The sequence below is a fragment of the Chenopodium quinoa genome, unplaced genomic scaffold (assembly GCF_001683475.1).
Source record: "Chenopodium quinoa cultivar QQ74 unplaced genomic scaffold, ASM168347v1, whole genome shotgun sequence".
In the NCBI taxonomy this organism is placed as follows: Eukaryota; Viridiplantae; Streptophyta; class Magnoliopsida; order Caryophyllales; family Amaranthaceae; genus Chenopodium; species Chenopodium quinoa.
In genome coordinates this window covers 8,780,181-8,800,588 of record NW_018745024.1, presented here as the reverse complement: position 1 = coordinate 8,800,588, position 20,408 = coordinate 8,780,181, and the positions used below count along the sequence as shown (strand labels likewise).

The window sequence follows — 20,408 nt, the reverse complement described above, 5'->3', positions numbered from 1 at the left end:
GACCATGATCCTTGACGTGGTCAATCGGAAGCGTGGTTAAGCCACACCAAAGGACGATTCCTATAAAATAGGAGCAACCAAGGATGGTGGGTGGTAACCATTTGGACGTGGGTAGGTATTCCAAAGGAGAATGCCATGTCATGTGGAAGTTACCCCCACTCACTTAGTGGCCCTAGAAAATAGGAGCACTAAGGGAGTGGGCGGTTATGCTGAGCAGGCAGTTACAATGGCCTGGCAGTTGAAGTGCCACGTAGGCACACTGATGCATGCCTCCTAAAATATAGGAGCATGGCATAGTGGCAAGTGACGGTTACCAGACGGTTACCAAACGGTTACAAGGGCATGCAGAACGTGGATAACTTCCCTGACTACGTGGACAGGTCCAGATTCATCCAAGTGTGCATCCAAGTAGTGGGTAGTTACAAAATCATGGGTGTAGTGGGCAAAGTGGGCAGTTATCCTATCTGACTGGGCTGTAGTCAGTGCCTATAAATTGGCCAAGGCATTCATTTGCTGGGCATCAGATTTTGGAGTTCTAGAGAGAGATTCTAAAGAGAGAAACTCCTATAGTTTGTAAGCCACGAAAATCAATAAATTGTTAAGTCGTTCTTGTCTTGTGTGTTCTTCTTTTAAAGTGCTTAAGTGTTGTAGGTTGGTCTAGATTCGGTCTAGACGCCATCACGGGAACCTCCTCGGTCCCTAACTTAGAAAAAAAACTAGTCTTCAAATTTTCCCGTGACAGGCAGGGAGGTGGCTGGCGCTGGACGCTGATACCTGGGGGTGCTGTTTTTTCTCTTTTAATAGGTAGTTAAAAATTTAATCAGCAACTAAATTAAACTTATTTTGACCAACTAAAGGTCAGTTGGGACCACTGGAAGCAAATTGATATTCAAGTTCGGATTATTAAAAATATAATCAAAAGTTGAGATTATTTGTAGCGAATGATGCAATGTTAGGATTATTCTCGTCAATATTTCCTATATTTTATTATGGAAAAATGCACTTTAGTAATCCCAACCTATTACCGATTTACTTCTAATAATCCCAACTAAGGTTTATTTTTTAATAATCCTAATTATGCCTTGATTTTGCCTCCAATGGTCCCAAAAACCAAGTACTTGCTAATAGGGCAATTTTTTTATCAGCAAGTTTCTGGTGTGGCTAGCCGCACGGTGCGGCAGAGTGCCACATCAACAAACAACAAGTAACCCCCTTAGTAACCCCTCCGACCTAGTAACCCCCCTAGTAACCCCTCCAATCTAGTAACCTCCCTAGTAAGCTCCTTAGTTACCCCTAAGCTAGTAACCTAGCAACTAGGGGTGTTCAAAAATACCCGACCTGAATGACCCGACCCGCTGTCCCGATGACCCGGTGTAAAATAGTCGGGTATTTTTTAAAAAAATTGTCAGTTTTCGGGTCGGGTACCCGACCCGGGAAATCTATGTTGTTGTCGGGTCGGGTCATGGGCCGATCTATGTAGCTCGCGAGTACCCGAAATACCCGTTAAGTCCTTTTTTTTTCCTTCCTTCTGGAATCTTCAGTTTTTACTTGTTAGGGTTTTATAGTTTATTGCATTTTCAAACTTTACCCTCTACACAGCCGTTTTCCTCTCCTCTCTTTCTTTCTTTGGTTTTCCTCTAATCTCCATCTACATCTCTCTCTTTCTAGTTATCCTCTTAATCTCTAATCTCCATATATTCATTTGTAATTCTTCAATGTCTTTATCTTTAACTTGCGCTATATTCTTCAGTAGATCTCGTAATGGTGGAGGTAGGTAGTTCAATTTTGTGAAGGGGTCTTCATTTTCTAGGTTATAATCACAGAAATTAAAGGTGGCTTGGCCATGGTGGTTGATACTCATTGATAATGGGTCTCCAATTTAACAACAGCTCCTTCACTCTTAAGCGGCCTTAACATCATTTTCTAGAAGATAAATCTTTACTATCAGAAACATCGAAGGCAAAAGTAACTTTCATATCACCAGATTTGTTAAAATTTGGGGGAAATTTTAGGGTTTGGACCTTCAAAATTTAGAGGCGGAGATATGAGCTAGTTTGATTGCCTAAGATACCGAAGACGACGACGGTGGAGATGAAGACGACGATGTAAGTCGGTGCGCCAGCCATTAGTGGTAAGAGAAAGCAAGTTAGAAAGAGAAAATGAGAAGATAGATATGAGAGGTGAGGAGAGAGAAGAGAAAAAAAAAAAAGAATTAAAAAATGAGAAGATACATATGAAACTTTGTATTTTTTTTGTTGTTTTTTTAAATGCAACATGTTAGCACATTATTTGCCTAATTTAAAATAAACAAAAAGTTTTCTAAAAAAAACTTAACAACCCCACTATTCCCAGCCAACCTAGGAACCACCATCCATTGGAGGTGGCCGCTACTACTAACCAGAACCACCCTCTTCCTAGCCGCATCCCCCGATACCTCCCCTGAAACCGTCGGATGCCCACAAAACCGCTGTCTGCCCACAAATTTGTACGATCCCCGTGATACCGCTCCCTAAATCCACTCTCCTCCCTTCCCTCCCCTTCGCCGGAAACCAATTCAAATAAAAAAATGCACAGCCCCTTCCTCCGCCACCAAAATCGCCCCTCCTCCCTTTCCCCACACTCAAAATCGGTCTTTTTGGCGGTGGGAGAAGCGAGAAAGGGACGGTTACTGCGATGGATTCAAGTAAGGGGTCTGGTTTCGAGGGTTGTTGTGGGTTAGATTGGTGGTTTTAGGGTTTAGGGTGGGCTGGTTGGTGGTTTTAGTGGTCTGGGGTGGGTTAGATGGGTAGTAGAGGGACGGTCGACCGGTTTTGGTGGTTAAGAGGGATGGTCGGTCGTTTACCGGCGGAGGTTAGGGTTTGGTGTGTGTTGGGGGTTAGGGTGGCTGACTGGGTTTTCGTTTTTTTTTTTAAAAAAATAAAATTTGAACCAATTACGTGTTGACACGTTGTAACACCCCCAAGTTACTCTATAATATTTAACAATGCTAATCCAATTTTAGGGAGTAACATGGGAGTATTACCGCCATGTGATTACGTAAGGCTTAACAGATTTTTGCAGCGGAAAACAGTACTTATCTTTTATTAATAATAATAGTAATAATAATAGTTTGATACACTTTCAAAGTAGCTACACCACTAATACTATGTTTACTAAATTAAACTAGGTGATCACCGTCCATCATTCCCAATGCAGCATATAGTTCACGTTGTCCGATCGCCATCACCTATCTACTTATCAAAATGATAAGTAGGGCAAAGCCAAAACAAAACAAATACGTATTAGCCAAAATGCTAAGTACATACAAATGCTAGACATGTAAAATCAATTTAATTAATTAAACATGCTTTCGAAGAGATTTAACTTTAATAAATCATAATTTATCCAAACCATTCCTGAATAGAAATTCATGTATAAAAACTTGTCAAAAGAACCAATTTCCGAAATAACCAACTTTCCAAAGATAATTCCGAATAGGATGGATCAATCCATATTTTCATAAATCATTTTCCCATATAAGTGTGCACACCCCCCAAGCTAGTAGCTCCTTTACATAGTGCTATCAAGGGGAAAGACTAGGTCATACAAAGTCCATAGTCTTCAACTTACTCCGCATAGTGGGAGTTAAAAATCCAAAGATCCAAGGAGTAAATCCTGTCAAATAAAGTTTCCAATATCCCATACTCGGGATAACTTAAACAATAAAACTTCCTTTTAAAAATATTTTGAATATCAGTACAAGTTCATAATCAACCATATGAAATATTTAAACATTTGAGATCAAACACTTAAAACATGTTTCATCGAAATATATTTCACAAACATTTAAACATGGTTCGAAATCACTTAACATGTAAATCACGTTGCATATAAAAGTCACTTTTTAAAGGATCTAGCCACGTGTACGTACCTTGATCCTTGCACACAAGTACGAAACTCCTAATTTCGAACCCGAGATTCCTCCTATAACAAACCAATAATCCTAATCAAATACATTTCAACCCATAAACACAAGGACTTAGACTATCGACTTTGACTAGTTGTGCATGAACAATTTATTATCATAACTTTTTTATACTATCGACTTTGACTAGTTGTGCATGAACAATTTATTATCATAACCTTTTTATAAAATTAACACTTGTATTTATGAAATAATCTTTAATGATCCATAGTAGTAGTAGTAGTAGTAGTAGTAGTAGTAGTAGTAGTAGTAGTAGTAGTAGTAGTAGTAGTAGTAGTAGTAGTAGTAGTAGTAGTAGTAGTAGTAGTAGTAATAATAATAATAATAATAATAATAATAATAATAATAATAATAATAATAATAATAATAATAATAATAATAATAATAATAATAATAATAATAATAAGAAGAAGAAGAAGAAGAAGAAGAAGAAGAAGAAGAAGAAGAAGAAGAAGAAGAAGAAGTAGTAGTAGTAGTAGTACGTAACATATGAATAGTAGTAGTAGTATTTCTAGCTAGTATTAGTAGAAGTACTAGAGAAAAAAGTATATGGCTTACGGTGCAATACAAGGAAGGAGGGGGCTGCTCTTGTGGTGGTCGGTGGCCGTCGGCGGTAGGCGGCGGTAATGGTGGTAGCTTTGTGGTGGTTGGGCGGCGCTAAGGTGAAATTCCGGCCAACTCTTGATGAAAGAAAGAAGCTAGAATGAAAGAAAGAAATGAAGAGGAAAGAAGGAGGAGATGGTTTGGAAGGAGATGGATTCATGGCTATTTATAGAAAAATTGGGGAATGCTTTAACCTTAGTATTAATGAAGGAGACAAGTGGGTAATTAACTCCCACCTTTGCCAACATCAAAACACATTTTTTTTTAAAAAAAATATATATATAGAAGTAGAATGCTAGGTAAATTGATGTACTATTTTTGTGTAGTACTAATGTACTACACTTATGAATTGGACTCGTGTATATATAGCAAATTTGGCACTTTGTCGTCTAAATCAGATACAGGGTATTAACGGTTGAAAATTTGATTTGGATACGACAAACTTTGACTTGACTCGTATAATTAAAATCTTTATATAATTATAAAATTATCTTCGTAAAATCATATTGATATTTTTGTATAATAATAAAATATTTCGGAAAAATCCATAATTAATAATAAGTAAGTTGCTTAAAAAAATATGGGGTATTACACACGTGTCATGATCACCTGTTATAACAGGTCATTGACTCATTGTTGACCGGCTAAGGCCATTGGAGGCAAACTAACCCCATAGTTAGGATTATTAAAAATTATACCCTACTTGGGATTATTAGAAGTAAATCAGCAATAGTTGGGATAATTAAAATGTATTTTTCCTTTTATTATTGAGTATATATAGAAATGAAGTATTTATGTATCACAGTTGTTGACTTAGGGCCTGTTCACATAAACTGAATTGAGCTTGAGCTGAACTGAACTGAATTGAACTGAACTGAACTGAACTGATTGGAGTTGAACTAAGCTGAACTAAACTGAACTGAATTGAGCTTAAATGAATATTTTATGAGAGAGGGAAACTAGGAGCTGAACTGAACTGATTGGAGCTGAACTGAACTGAAATTAAGTAAATGTGAACATGCCCTTACGCTTTAATGTTGAATAGTATGATTACCATTTTTGGGGATAAAAAATCTACTGTAAACTATAAAATAAATTGTTCATTTGTAATCAGTTATGGAAATTTAAAAAAAAAAATAGTGAAGAGAAAGGCATTTTGGGAAAAGGCAAATTTATCAACCAAGATGCACTTTCTCTTAACTACCTTCAATTTCACATTATTTGCAACGTTTGACATAAAGTAGAGAGGAAAAATTTTTAATCATTACAAACAATATGAAACGGAGTTAGTATATACTAGAGACTAGAGATATAAGATAGGATACATGTCATGTTTAAGATTTTATATATTACTATCTTTAATTTATTTGGGGACTAACCAAATCATTAAAAGTGATAATATTTGGGAAGATTTATTGACATTATTATTCAATATTATTGGATGGTTATCATAGGAATATCATATTATAATATCAATATTATTGCATCACCATTATAGAAATATTATAAAAGATTTTGTGCAATTAATAATTGAAACAATTTGATATTTTGTGCAATCAATATATACTGTACTATATTTTTTTATACTAATTGATCTTATTAGTATATAAATATATTTTTAGTCATATGAATATACATATTTATAATAAATTACAATATAACAACAAAATTTTGTTTATGTATTTATGGATGAAAAATGAGCGGAAAAATTATTAACCACGGAAGAATTAAGTTCTAGGTTGAACCCTTTGTCTTAGTACAGTTATAAATAGATGTAACTCATAATTTTAACCTCTTTGTAATTTTTTATTGAATTTGGATGATAATAATTGCATTACATGTAAATAAATTTTTCATATTATATAAGACAACAAAGATTTGGAACAATATTTAAATTAAATGTATACTAAGTATATAAAGAGTAACAATGGTAATATAGGAAAATATACATGTAATAGTGGATTTGTATGATATATATATTTATAAGGAAGATTCAGAATAATATTTTATATGATACATATATCATATAATAATATATGATATTTTTTAGGTAATTATTTTATGTCCTCATATGATATATATATTTTCTTTGATACTGTAGACACCCATTTGTGTCTCCCCAAAACCAAACCCAGTGATGAGTACCTTTCACGTCGAATCATAATCAGCCAATCCAGTTTGGTTGGTCCATGATATGAGTCCAATAGTGGTGTAGTTGGATGGGGCTTGCAAAGACCTTTCCAACAATATATTATAAGCCTAATTTTGATGAATATTGAGGAAGTTATGGCCAATTTACCAAACTGGGCCCGGTTTGAGCCTTATGTACGGCCCAATGATCTAGGGGAGGGCCTAATATGATTTATCATTCCTAATGCAATTAGGAATGGTTTTAGTCTTCTAGATTCTTCTAGAAGGTTCTTTTCATTCCTAATTCAATTAGCATTGATAAGTTGACTTTGTTGACTTTTCAGAGTTTTAATTAAAATCAAATAGCATTTTCGAAGAAATTATATTATTTTATCCTCCAGTACGGTAAACTTATCGGATTTTCGAAAACGCGTTGAAATCAAGCTTGGCGTCCAACCCCAGGCCTTGGCGCCTGGAACTAGGCCTGGCGCTAAGGATGGTGTCTGGCGCCAGCTAGCCAGGGTTGGCGTCAGCTCTGTTTCCTGAGCGTCAGACTCTGTTTTGTTAATTTATCTTTTTTGGCTGATTTTCTCTATAAATATCGTATTAAAAACTCCGTTTTCATTCACCAATTCTTACGATCATTCATCTACAATCAGTTTTAATTAGCATTCTTCAATCTTTCAATTCTTTCTCTTTTTCCTCTTAAACTTGGTTTTCTCATACAAAATTCCGCATTCGCAAGATCTAGAAACACCTAGCCATATTCGAAGTTGTCTTCGCCCTAGACGTGAAAGGTTTAATTTCTGAGGATTTGGTCCCAAATCTCTATTTCAACTATTTAATTTGATTGTTGTTTATTATTTTCCTTGAAGTTACTAACGTGTGTATTTTGTTATTAGAAAGAGGTACGAAGCATCAAAGTAAGTACTTTATTGATTTTAATTGATGTTATGATGTAGAAATCATGTTTATATTGTTATTATGATATTCCTAGTATCATGTCTAGGGTATTTTTAATATTAAAAATGATTGTTGCGATGCTTCCTATATTCTTCCTAATATTTATGTTTGTTAGTATCATGTTAGGGTTAAAGATTTGATTTTTAATGCTTAGTGACATGCTAGAGTTTGTTATTAATCTTGTTAGTATCATGCCTAGGATCTTGCTATTTTTATTATGCTTTAATGTTAACATGAACATGATTATAATTGTTATAATTTATGATGATTATGAATATTATTATTATTATTATTTTGATGATGATTATTTTATTTATGATGATTATTATTGTTATGATTATAATTATTGTTCATGATTATTTATTATGTTGCTTGATATTTTACATTATTCTTTATTGCTTGATCACCTTTTATGCATGTTAAAGGGAATTTGGTACTTGTAATCATGCTTGATAAGATAATTAATAATCTTGTTAGGTTAACTTTGACTATAATTCAAGTGATCGCCAATAATAGTTTATTTGTGCATTAAATTCAACCAACATAGATTAAACAGGTTTAGGGTTAATCCTATTGATTGCATGTTAATCAGAAAGCGCACATGAATATGATCAGAATAGAGTAGAGGCCTATTATTTGTACCATCATCCCCGAACCCTTATTTGGTTCATGACCTTATGGAGTTGACGATCTCTTGGATCGTTAAGGGGTGTAACCTTCACTTCGTGAATGGTTTACAAGTTCCTTAAAAACTTGTTGGCGACTCTTTTGTTCTATCTTCTTCCCTTTTGGACACCACCGTACTTTAGTGTATGATCACAATGGGGTTCAAGCTAGTGGGATTTAAAGGCTTGAAATTATTCCCTACAGATACATATATGATATTTTTTAGGTAATTATTTTATGGCCTCGTATGGTTCTTTATATAGATAAGAAGATGGGAGGAATGTCATTAACTTAGACGTTCAAATTAATACAATTTTCACTTTTAGCCTTTGTTCTTTTGAAATAGTGTACAATCATGAATTACCATCCAAATAACGAAGTTTGTGCTATTTTTATTCATGCTAATTATTTTTTCTTTAGCTAGCTCTGGGAGTGGAGCAAGATTCAAAAGCCCTATAAAACATTCAAATGAAAATCCAAAACCCAAAAGTTATTATAATAATCGCAGTTTGCCTCCACCTTCAGGACCATCAGGAAGACACCACGGTGGTGATTTTACGAAGAATGATGATGTTGCTAATCAAGTTAATCATCATAACATCTTAGCTTGATAAGTCAATTACTTTGAGCTCATTCGATGTTACTGTAATTTTCAGTTTTTTGTTCTTAAAAGTCATATGACATATGTCATATAATAAATAAAAAAGTAGTCTTACGTAATGAAATCAGAGCATTTTGTTTTATTTTTAATTTTTATTTTTTATAGGGAGTATCTTTTTATTGTCATTGTTCTTTTATTTCGTTATTACCGTCAAATGTTCAATTTTTCCTTACAAGTAGATGGAATTAAAGTGTGAAAATTAGCACATGGTAATATACATACTAATTAACTCCTAATTAAATAAGTGACTAATATTTATTAAAAATGTTAATTATTTATTAATAATTATATAGTAATTGCTTAATACTCCCAAATAATCATTATAGAATAATAAACTATAACCTATTAGATAGATAATAAATAGATAAGTATGCATTGCCAATTACTATTTTGTAATTACTAGTACTCACGATATATAGATGAATACTTACACATAATAATAATGTCCTTCAAAGTCATTTTGCATCATAACAATCAACATTCAACAATGTAACAAATAGCCATTAGGCAATTACCAAACAAGCTAGGTCTAAGGCTCGTTTAATTTCTGTTCAGTAAAAATAATTTCAGTTAATTAAAATTCTAGAAGAATTATAATAGAAAATCAGTAAAAATAATTTCAGTTCAGCAAAAATAATATCAGTAAAAATAATTTAAGTTCAGCAAATATAATTTTGTTTCAGTAAACATAATTTTGTTTCAGTAAATAATTTCAGTTTAGCAAAAATAAGGTGAAGTTAACGGGGCCTAAGTCATACATGTCGTGTTTATATTAAGATTCTATTTTTATTACTATATTTAATTTTTGTAGAGGGCTAATTAAATCAGAAAAGTGATACTCCGTAATTGATAATTTTTATTTTATAAATCAGTATCTCCATTTTTAATGACTCTTATGATACAGGAGCATTTAGGGATGAAAGGCCTTGTTCTCTTCACCTTAAAAAAAATATTAAGTAAATATAATTTCAGTTCAGTAAAAATAAGTTCAGTTCAGTAAAAATAATTTTAGTTCAGTAAAAATAAGTTCAGTTTAGTAAAATTCAGTTTTCTTGAAGAAGAATTATAATAGAATCGGTAAAAATAATTTAAGTTCAGTAAAAATAATTTCAGTTCAGTAAAATTAAGTTCAGTTCAGTAAAAATAAGTTCAGTTCAGTAAAAATAATTTTAGTTCAGTAAAAATAATTTCAGTTCAGCAAAATTAAGGTGAATCAAACAGCGCCTAAATGAGCTATACATTCGTGAATTACTTGCGAACAAGCTAGTCAAAGCTTGGTCAAAAGTCGTTTGTTAAGGTAACAAACAAGCTTGAACAAAAATCTTAAGCTCGTCAAATAAATGAACAAAGCTCGAACAACATCATGTTCGACTCGGTAACGTTCATGGACGACTTGTTTAAGTCCATTTATAAGTTATTTCACAGCCAATTAAAACTTGGAAGATTTATAAATCTTTTATACATACATATTTGTAAAAAGTATTAATTATTTCATCATGTAAAGGTATGAAAACTCCGTCGTTACTTTTTTTCAACAGAAAGAATATAAATATCTTATATAAAATTAAATGAATGTGTTAAAATTTGAAAGGAATCATATTTTTTATGATAAATTCGACTCTTTTATTTAATCAAGCCCGATTTAGACCCTTTCAAGCTCTTAAACATGAAATGCAAACGAGTATGTTCGTGAACAAAGTGTGAACAAGCCAAATTTTTAACGAGCCCAACTCAAACAAGATTTTTAAAAGCTCGTTCAAGCTCGAGATAGTTCGAACATAAATAATTTTATCAAACTTAGCTCGAACAGACTAAAAGTCGGCTCGGCCCGGATCGTTTGCAGCCCTAGGAGCATTGTAGCTTTGCCATCAAATTAACATTGGAATTTTTCACATTTTCAAAAGCTTATCAACTCCATTCTTGCAATGTTGTATTCTAGAATAACTTTTTTTTTTGACGGGAGTATTCTAGAATAAATTAATGGAGAATTAATAAAGCAAAAACTAAAGAATATTCATACAAATATGTTTTGAATCGTTTTCAAATATGTTTGTGATCAATGATCCATGCACTTTGCTCTCTTCACCATTTTATTTAAATTTTGTGAATATATATATTGTGATCCGACTGGTTTAAATAGTTTCTCGCTTCATATATACTCCCTCTAAATAATTAAATATAAATAATAATAATGAGCAATACCCAGTCAATTCCCCAGATAAATAAAATTTGTTTATCTGAGGGTATAATTGTCTTTTTAAGAATTAGTGGAGGGGTATATGTGTCTTTTCATGTACTAGTTGAGGGGCACATGTGTAATTTCCTCAATAAACAGTAAAAACAAAAGGCAAATAATAATTGGACAACTCACCAAAAATACTGAATAAATGACCCTGCTTTTTCAATATATTTACAAAAATGTCATCAGATTAACAAAAATTCGTTTATCTGACAGATTAACTTGTATTTTCCCAATAATAATAAATAAATAAATAAAAGAGCTCTATATAACTATTCCTCACTATTTCATGTACGAAAGATCTTCTGACTTGTGTAATTTTAGTTTTTTTTTTTTTTTTTGACAAGACGAACAAACAAAGAAAAAACCAAAAACAACTAAAAAGACCAAAATAAAAACTGACGACGACGACCTGGGAGGACTAACCAATGAGCAGGAGCGACCCATTGACGAGGGACCTTTCTGAGTTCGCAAGCAGAGAATCTTCGAATGAGATCTTTAATATCCTGTATCAACCAGCAGCAGGAGATATCCTTACTTCCCCTGTCTTGAAGCAAAGATAATAAAGTGAAACAGTCCGTATAAATCAACAAGCTTCTAAAACCACGATGACCAGCAGATCTAAGAGCCCATAACAATGCCTGTAACTCCGAGTGTAAAGCAGAGGAAGAAAGAAATGCTCTGGAACCCCCACCAATCACTAATTCCGAACTTGGCCTTCTAAAAACCCAACCTGCTCCTGCAGCATTATCATGACATTAAAAGCCCCATCAAAAACCAGGCAAATATCAAAGGAAGAACCCCAGAACCCTGAAGACAGCAAGAAAAACAAGAAGACTTTGTTCGAGGCTTCGCTCGAGTACTGGAGCCAATGCTGGGAACTAAAGAAGAGGATTTAAATTCCTGAGATGCTAAGCCCCTCGACGTCCAATCTTGCATTGTGAGGAGAATAAACGCTGGAGAAATCACAGCTTGTCGAAAGACCTTATGATTACGAGCTATCCAAATTGCCCATAAAAACGAAATCAAAACCATTAAAGCTTCCCAAGACTTGGATCTTCGTAAGAGTAACACCTTATCGACAAACCAAACAGAAAAAGGCTGATCACCACGAACTGTAAGGCTCTGAAGAATTGGATTGGCAGACCAAAGACTGTTGATAAAGGAACAGTCACGAAACAAATGATCAACCGTCTCCTGATTATTATGACAAAGAACACAATTTGAGTCTACCGGAATTCCACGAGCTTGAAGAGTCCCGAATAAGGGTAAAACATTATGTACGAATTTCCAACAGAAGCATTGCAATTTTGGTAAAATAGGCAGATTCCAAAACACCTTCCACCATGCAGAGGAAAAGGGGAACACCCCATCAGAAGGACTAAACTGACGAAGCATCATAGCATAGGCGGACTTGGTAGTAAAATTTCCATCCCTTGAAAATTTCCAGTACACAAAATCATCCATCGGTCTGGTCGGATGTTCCAAAGCCAAAATAAGATTTGAAGTAGAGGAATCAAAAAGCCAATGAACTAGAACCATATCCCACGCGTAAGAACGCGGATTAATAATAGAAGAAACATGAGATGGAAGAGGCATCTCACAATTGTTGCGAAAAGAGAGAGGTTCCCCTGGAACCCAAGCATCCTCAAGAACACGAACTTGAGAACCAGAACCAACCTTCCAAGCTATACCCTTTGACAAAACAGATAACCCTTGCAACAAACCACGGCAACCCCAAGAAGATCCAGAAATCGATCTAGTCTGAACAGACCTAAGAGAAGGATACTTCGCGAAAAGAAGCTTGGAAATAAGAAGTTGAGGATTGTTTTGTATACGCCAACATTCCCTAGCCAAAAGTGCAGAATTGAAGGAATCCAAACGACGAATGCCCAGACCTCCCATTCCTTTTGGGAGATGCAGAAGCGTCTTGGATCGTAAAGCAAGGCCCCGAGAATGAGGATCCGACTTCCACCAGAAACGAGCCAACAAATTATCAATCTTAGCGCAGATCGAAGAAGGAACCTTAAAAACTGACAAAATATGGTTGAAAGAGGCAACCAAAATTGAGTTAATGATAACCAACTTTGCAGCAGAAGAAAGGCGTAATGAAGCAAAACATGATAGACGTTGAACAACCTTATCTATAAGGAATCCAAAATCTGCCACTTTACTGCGACTTAACTCCACGGGCAAACCTAAGTAAGAGCCCAGAGAAGGCGTAACCTGAAGTTTTAAACTCTGAGCAAGAAAATCACGGTAATCCGTCGGAGTATTAGGACTAAACTTCACAGCAGATTTCTGTAGGTTAATCACCTAACCAGACAAAGAGCAAAATTCTGATAACAAAGTCATAAGATTGGCACAAGCATCAGGGTTAACCTCCAAAAATAATAATGAATCATCAGCGAAGAACAGATGAGAAATTGAGGGGGCTCCTCTTGAAAACTAAATTCCTTTAAAAAGCGAGGAGCGTTCCCCTCTGCGCAGCATAGCAGACAAGACTTCCATACATAGAACGAACAAATAGGAGGATAAAGGGTCGCCTTGTCGAAGACCACACTGAGGCTGAAAAGCCTTAAGAGGATTACCATTAACCAACACCTGAAAGGAAACTGTGGAAACACACTGACGAATAATTTGAATCCAATATGGGGGAAACCCATAAGCCTGAAGCAAACGAAACAGGAAATCCCAATTAACCCTGTCATAGGCTTTATTCATGTCCAGTTTAATAGCTGCGAAGAATTTCTTCTTAGCTTTTGGCTTATTCACATAGTTAAGAACCTCATGAGCGATTAACGCATTATCCGAGAGAAGACGGCCTGGAACAAAAGCGTTTTGAAAACCAGCTACCAAACTAGGTAACACTTGTCGAAGACGACCCGTGAGACACTTCGCAATACATTTGTAGATCACATTACACAAGCCTATTGGACGAAATTGAGAAACAACTTCCGGACTATCCACCTTCGGAATTAAAGCCAAGAATGTACGATTCCAGTCTTTCAACAGATAACCATGAGCAAAAAAATGTTGAACAGCTGAAACCACCGAAGAACCCACTAAATCCCACATAATCTTGAAAAAAGCAGAAGGAAACCCATCAGGACCAGGGGACTTGCTATCTTCAATACTAAAAATAGCAATCCTGATTTCCTCCGATGAAAAAGGCGTCATTAGAAAATTCTGCCGGTCAGAAGATAGAGTGGGTAATCGGACACTATCCCACCATTCTGCATCATATGACGAAGCCTGATCTGAGGTCGTATAAAGGTCCTGATAAAAGTCCAAAATCATTGAAGCAATTTGAACTGGTTCCCTATGCCAAGTTCCAATAGAATCTCGAAGGCCCAAAATCTTATTCTTCCGTTTTCGAGATTGAACTGAGGAAAAAAGAAGACGAGAATGAGAATCCCCCAGCGCATCCCATTTAAGCTTAGCCCTTTGTTGCCAAAACAAGTAAGCTGCTTGAGCTTCCGCCACTTTTTCATTCTTAGTAGAAATAAACAAACATCGATCCACTCGGGAACAGAGAGAATTTGAAGCCTGAGTAACCTCAAACACTAATTGCTTCCAATTTATACCCCATGCCTTCTTGTGAGAAATGCACCAAGCAAGAAGACGATCCCGAGAAACAGAAAGTTTATGGGACAAGGAAAACATGGGAGATCCTGGAAAGAATAAGGAGAAAACGGAAGCAATGATATTATGCACCTCTAAAGCAGATAAACACCAAAGTTCAATTCGATAAGGACGTTTGTTACTGTCCGAATCAGTAGTATCTGACAAGATAATAGCCGCGTGATCTGAGAACAAAATTGGTTGATGGATAAGATGAGTGTCAGGAAGTTGGCAAACCAAGAGGTGGAACCGTAGGCTCTATCCAAACGTTCGAAAATGGGATCAGAATCAATCCTATTATTAGTCCAGGTATACTTTGGACCTGAAAAAGGAACATCTACCAAATCTAAACCCATACGCCAATTTATGAAATCAAATTGACCAGGAATCGAGAAATTACCATCTAACTTATCCGAATAAAATTCCACCTGATTAAAATCACCAATAATCACCACATTCGAAATTGAGTCCAAGATACTACTAATTAAAAACCAGACCTCTAACCGATTAGCAACATGAGGTGAACCATACACAAACATCACATATTTTTATTTCATCTCCTTGCACCAATTTACAGAGAAAAACATTTTGAGATCTAAAAACCGGAACTAGTCCTAAAGGAGCAAACCAACATATAAACACACCACCACTAAGCCCTATAGCATCAATGCCTGTGTGACCCAAAAAAGGCAAAGAAGCTAGCTTTTGTACAACATTATCTACAGAAAGCATAGTTTCCAAAAGACACACTATATCTAAACTGTGAGAGCGGACTAGAGAGTAATATAAGGAATTTTAGGGGAGTCCGCTTGTCCCAAACCCCTACAATTCCAAAGAGCTACTTTCATCCAAAATGTGGTGACCCTTCACGGGAGGTCACCGATCCCTCAGAGGAAGCACGAGAATGAGTACTTGTATGTATGTCAAGTGTTCATGAATTAAGCAGTGATACACTGATACCACTCCTTACTTCAGCTACATTAGCTAGCTTATGCAGCAGCATCCCTTCTCCTCTGAACTAGCTGATGGCCTGATGCCATATTCTCCCAGCTCTCCAAGACACGATTTGTGTTTCGGCCATTTAGTATACACATGGCTAGATCATAGAAAATTGTAAGATCTCCTTCTAATTTATAACATCTGTTTTGGATGATCTTAAAGTAACTCAGATGAGATGGCAGGTGCAGTGGTAAAGACGATTCTTAATAATCAGGACAGTCAGTCAGGATCTCATCTAACATACAACGTACAAGCTTTTTACATTAGAGAGACATACAAGAACTAAGGAGATTCAAGTAACATAAATTCTGAATTTTATTGAGATTAAATTCAACAATAGACTTTCAAAACTATTGAGGATTGTTTAGCATATACCTAGCAGAGCATTTAGTTTACCCCATTCTATTAAGAGAAGTAGCAACAAAGAGCAAGATAAAGCATACAATTTGATCAATATATCAAAGCTCAGTTATGTATAGTTGTATACTGCATCTCGTAAGCATCTGTCAGCATGCATTTTAAAACGCCTTCTTCTCATAAGACACCAGGCCATGGACTCCACCTTCAGCTTGTGCTGCACCAGTTCGAGCCTATAAAAAGGACCATTCAAACACTTCAGATCACATAAGCATAAAGAACTTTTCAAGCACATCTCATTACAGAATTAAGGTTACACATAAGAGAAGCGGTAAATCAATAAAGACATACCTCCAGTCTTAATACTTCTGATCTCAATAGATGATGGGCAGACTGAATTGACGAGGCACCAAGATCCTGGAAACCTTGTTTAACTGCTTGCATTGCATATGGCAGAAAGTGTAGAATAGAACCCCTGTCTGCAACAGCTCCAACAACACCTTGTGCAATTTTAAGCTTAGACTTGTCCCCGAGATACCGTTGATCACTTCCTTTTGTCATTGCTTCCAAAGAACCCATGCCTCGATATTTCTTAAGACGGCGACCATCCTAACACAAATTATCATCCCAAAATTTATCAAATACTTCACTAGAGGAAACACTGCACCCCAAGCGTCTAACCACAATCATAGTACAAGAATACATGGACAATACATAAAAAGCCTCTGGTAAATAAGGAATCAATGTTTTAGCATATATTTGTAAACTAATTTACTGATATGAGGGATAATGAAGTATTTAACAGGACATACCTGCACTACATAAGCACCAGGAGCCTCAGTGCTACCAGCTAGATAGCTGCCCATCATCGCAGTAGAAGCCCCAAGAACCAGGGCCTTACCAATGTGTCCGAAGTTTGATATGCCTCCATCAGCAATGACAGGGACACCACTTTGTGAAGCAATAGAAGAAACTTTGTATACAGCAGTAGCCTAAGTATACAAGAAATATTATGTTAGTATTATAGTTTCTTGAAAGTACAAAATTAACAAGTGAAGCAACATTAAGAATTTCAAGACTCGATTTTATGTAAGCACTTAGGCTCAGACTAAAGTAATTTTACGCAAAACGAAACACTGTGTAGCTTTTATAATAAGGCAACAGAGTGCTGATACAAACAATGACTGCCTGCTGAGCTTAATCGTCATTTCTACCATGGGCCAAAATGTAACAGTGGAATATTGTTAATTGTCTTCTCTCACACAGATATGTTATAATGTTGCATCCCTATATAATGTTACATCAATTTACAAACACCACCTAAGCTATAATGTTGCATCCCTTTATACCCTGAGAAGCTGCTGATTATAGGTAATTATAAGATATAACAGGCAAATATATCCCTCCCTATTCTATATTTGATTCAAAATAAATGGATGTAATAAGCAGAAAAAAAATAGAACATTGCACACATTTAAAACATAGTTTCAAAAGGACCAAAGAGTCACCTGTCCTCTGCCCACGGCACAAACCTCCTGAGTTGTACAAATCGACCCCGATCCCATGCCAACTCTCAGCCCATCAACTCCAGCTTTGATCAAATTTTGAGCTTGGTACATAGTCACCACATTCCCTCCAACAACATCCAATCCTGGGTATGTCTTCTTTATATACTTAATCATATCCAGCTGATAAATAGAATTCCCTTGAGAACTATCCAACACCACTGCATCAACCCCACCCTTCACCAAATACTCCAACCTCTCTTTATCCGATTCTCTAGTCCCTATTGCAGCTCCCACCAAGAAATCCCCATTAGGAGTTAACGACGGCAAACCACTCATCGGATACTTCTGAAAATTCTCTATATCCTCCAATGTCATCACATCAACAACTTCCCCATCACTCTCTCTCACAGTTGGCACCAATTTAACCCCTTTATCTCCCAAAAACCCAGCAATTTGATCCAAATGATAGCTACTTGGCACTGAATAATCCAATTTCAACATATAATCACAAACCCTACCATCCTTATTCTTCAAATTCACCCAATCAGACTTCAACACATACCCCAAAACCCTCGATTTCCTGCTCCCCGTCTCAGTAACCAAAATCACAGTTCCATACCCAAAATCACTCAATTCAATCACATCAGATGGGGATTTAACCTCAAAATCAGATACAAAAGGGATACGCCGCGACTTGGCAGACTCGAGTAGAGCTAACTGCTCAGAGTGTGTGTTATTGGAATGTAAAATACCAATCCCACCAAGATAAGCCATAGCTACTGCCATGTATGACTCAGTAACAGTATCCATTGGAGATGAAACACAAGGAGTTGATAAAGAAATGTTCTTGGTAAACTTGGTATTAAGCTGAACTGATTCAGTTGCAAAATCAATATAACCGGGGAGAAAGATAATATCATCATAAGTATATGAATACCCTTGATTAAAAAGCTTTACTGCTGGGAAACCATCTTCAAGAATTAGGTTTTGGGGTGTTCCTGCCATTGCTGCTTCAATGATTCTGGGTTTAAGGTTTAGGGTTTAAGGGAAATACAATCAAAAACAATTGAAACAAATTAGCAATTAACAACATTAAAATTCACAAAATAATTAAAATTGTAACTACCCAGATGAAAAATTAAACACCCACTTGGAATTTTTAGTGTTTAAGGTTAATAAAATCAACAAGAATTGAAACAAATTAGCAAACAGCAAAATGAGAAAAGCACAAAGAAATTTAAAGTATACCTCAGATAAATGAGTTGCTGGTTTTGTCTTCGGTAGATACGGCCAATTGCCTTTTATAGAGTTGATGATGAATGTCGTTTGACCCTAGTTCTACTATGGCCATTATTTTAATTAGGTATTAAGCTGACCCGATCCGATAGCCCAATTCGAAAATAGCAAATTTGGATTGAGCTTTTACTGGGTTGACACAAACCTGACTTGAAGTTAAATGAGTTAAGTGGTTGGATCATTTATTTGTCTTTCTATCATTATTTTCCAAAAAAAAGAAGAAAAAAAAAATAGACCACTAATGGATAATGTTCTATAGCTTAATGTTATGTCTAATGACAAACTTTTAAATGAAACGGATGTTCAGTAACATCCGGTATAAAGCGACAATAAAATGTGCAAAAGTTACACTAAAACGCACAAAAGTTACCCTGACAAATATAAAAGTTATTTATGTTTCATTGATAAATTTGACAAAAGTGACACTAAATTTGACAAAAGTGACACTAAATCTGACAAAAGTGTACCCGATGTTCAGTAAATTACTGAAAACTGGGTGTATACAAAAGTTTTCCATGTCTAATTTACCTGGTAATCCTAACCCGACCGCGACCCAAAAACTGACCCAAACTAACCTGTACCTTACCTAAAGTGGAGTTGACCCAAACGTGATTGTTGACACCGAAATTTTGTTAATTTTTAGGTGTCAGATATATGTAAATAAGGTGATAATATAAAAAGATATAAGATATTTATCTTCAAGATCTCGTAGAATATTTCATAGATATCTTGTTTACTACTCTACTACACTCTCTATAAAGAAAGTCGTTTATAGGGTTTAAGAAGGCTCGGATGGAACAAGTCACAAAAATCCCATCTCCTCCCTACTACAAAACATTGTAGTTACATAGTATAGATTAAGCTAGCCGACAAGGCCCCAACTATAAACATATCAAGACTCTTACCCTTTGGAGAGAGGAATCAAGACATCTACGAGAGTTGTACCCCACAAATTATTAATAAAATCATTGTTGCCATATATCTTCTTCCTCTTTATTTATACATTGCAAGTTTGAATTTTTTTTGGTTCATAATGATCCAATACTCGAAATGACTTGACCCGAAATTGACCTGACCTAAAGTGAATAGGGTGAAATGGTGAATTTATGATTCTAGCCTTCTAGGGCTTCTTACTTAGGTAATCACTTTTGTTTTTGTTTAATTATTTTGAAATGAATAGATGATGTTGTAAGACCGTCTCTCAAGAGTTTTTGTGGAATATGTTGGTAGCCAGGGCTATAGATGGAACTGAGCTGAAGCCTCGCACGGCCCAACACGAAAAAGCACATTATGCCACGGGCACAAATAACTTTTATACCTTTCGATAAGTTTTTATTAACTTTTTTTTTTTCCCATTATACCATTTGATAATTCAAACTTTTTATTTGTATCACATTA

General features: G+C 35.4%; 2 protein-coding genes across 2 annotated transcripts; both read right to left on the bottom strand.

Moving 5' to 3' along the window:
* Positions 1 to 321: 321 nt before the first annotated feature.
* On the bottom strand, positions 322 to 15,582 carry LOC110708902. Its single transcript, XM_021887126.1, has 7 exons — positions 15,382 to 15,582; positions 15,119 to 15,278; positions 13,732 to 15,035; positions 12,090 to 13,542; positions 11,653 to 11,965; positions 11,359 to 11,380; positions 322 to 486 (listed from the first exon to the last, which is right to left on the bottom strand). The coding sequence occupies exons 1-7, from the start codon at positions 15,580 to 15,582 to the stop codon at positions 322 to 324; spliced, it is 3,618 nt and encodes a 1,205-aa protein (XP_021742818.1).
* A 558-nt stretch (positions 15,583 to 16,140) lies between these two features.
* LOC110708517 (inosine-5'-monophosphate dehydrogenase 1-like) lies at positions 16,141 to 19,042 on the bottom strand. Its single transcript, XM_021886653.1, has 5 exons — positions 18,963 to 19,042; positions 17,715 to 18,735; positions 17,019 to 17,198; positions 16,558 to 16,815; positions 16,141 to 16,439 (listed from the first exon to the last, which is right to left on the bottom strand). The coding sequence occupies exons 2-5, from the start codon at positions 18,717 to 18,719 to the stop codon at positions 16,368 to 16,370; spliced, it is 1,515 nt and encodes a 504-aa protein (XP_021742345.1). The 5' UTR covers positions 18,720 to 18,735; positions 18,963 to 19,042; the 3' UTR covers positions 16,141 to 16,367.
* Positions 19,043 to 20,408: the final 1,366 nt, after the last annotated feature.

Excerpts from the sequence above, each read along its gene's own strand:
- LOC110708902 (XM_021887126.1), bottom strand. The coding sequence starts at position 15,582 with ATGCTTTCTGTAGATAATGTTGTACAAAAGCTAGCTTCTTTGCCTTTT. Across the intron at positions 15,036-15,118 it reads TTCTGATCCCATTTTCGAAC|ATCACGCGGCTATTATCTTG; the intron begins GTTTGGATAGAG and ends TTTTGTTCTCAG. Across the intron at positions 11,381-11,652 it reads TGGGTCGCTCCTGCTCATTG|GGTCATTTATTCAGTATTTT; the intron begins GTTAGTCCTCCC and ends TTGAAAAAGCAG.
- LOC110708517 (XM_021886653.1), bottom strand. The coding sequence starts at position 18,719 with ATGGCAGGAACACCCCAAAACCTAATTCTTGAAGATGGTTTCCCAGCA. Across the intron at positions 17,199-17,714 it reads GTGCCGTGGGCAGAGGACAG|GCTACTGCTGTATACAAAGT; the intron begins GTGACTCTTTGG and ends TTGTATACTTAG. Across the intron at positions 16,440-16,557 it reads CAGAAGTATTAAGACTGGAG|GCTCGAACTGGTGCAGCACA; the intron begins GTATGTCTTTAT and ends TCCTTTTTATAG.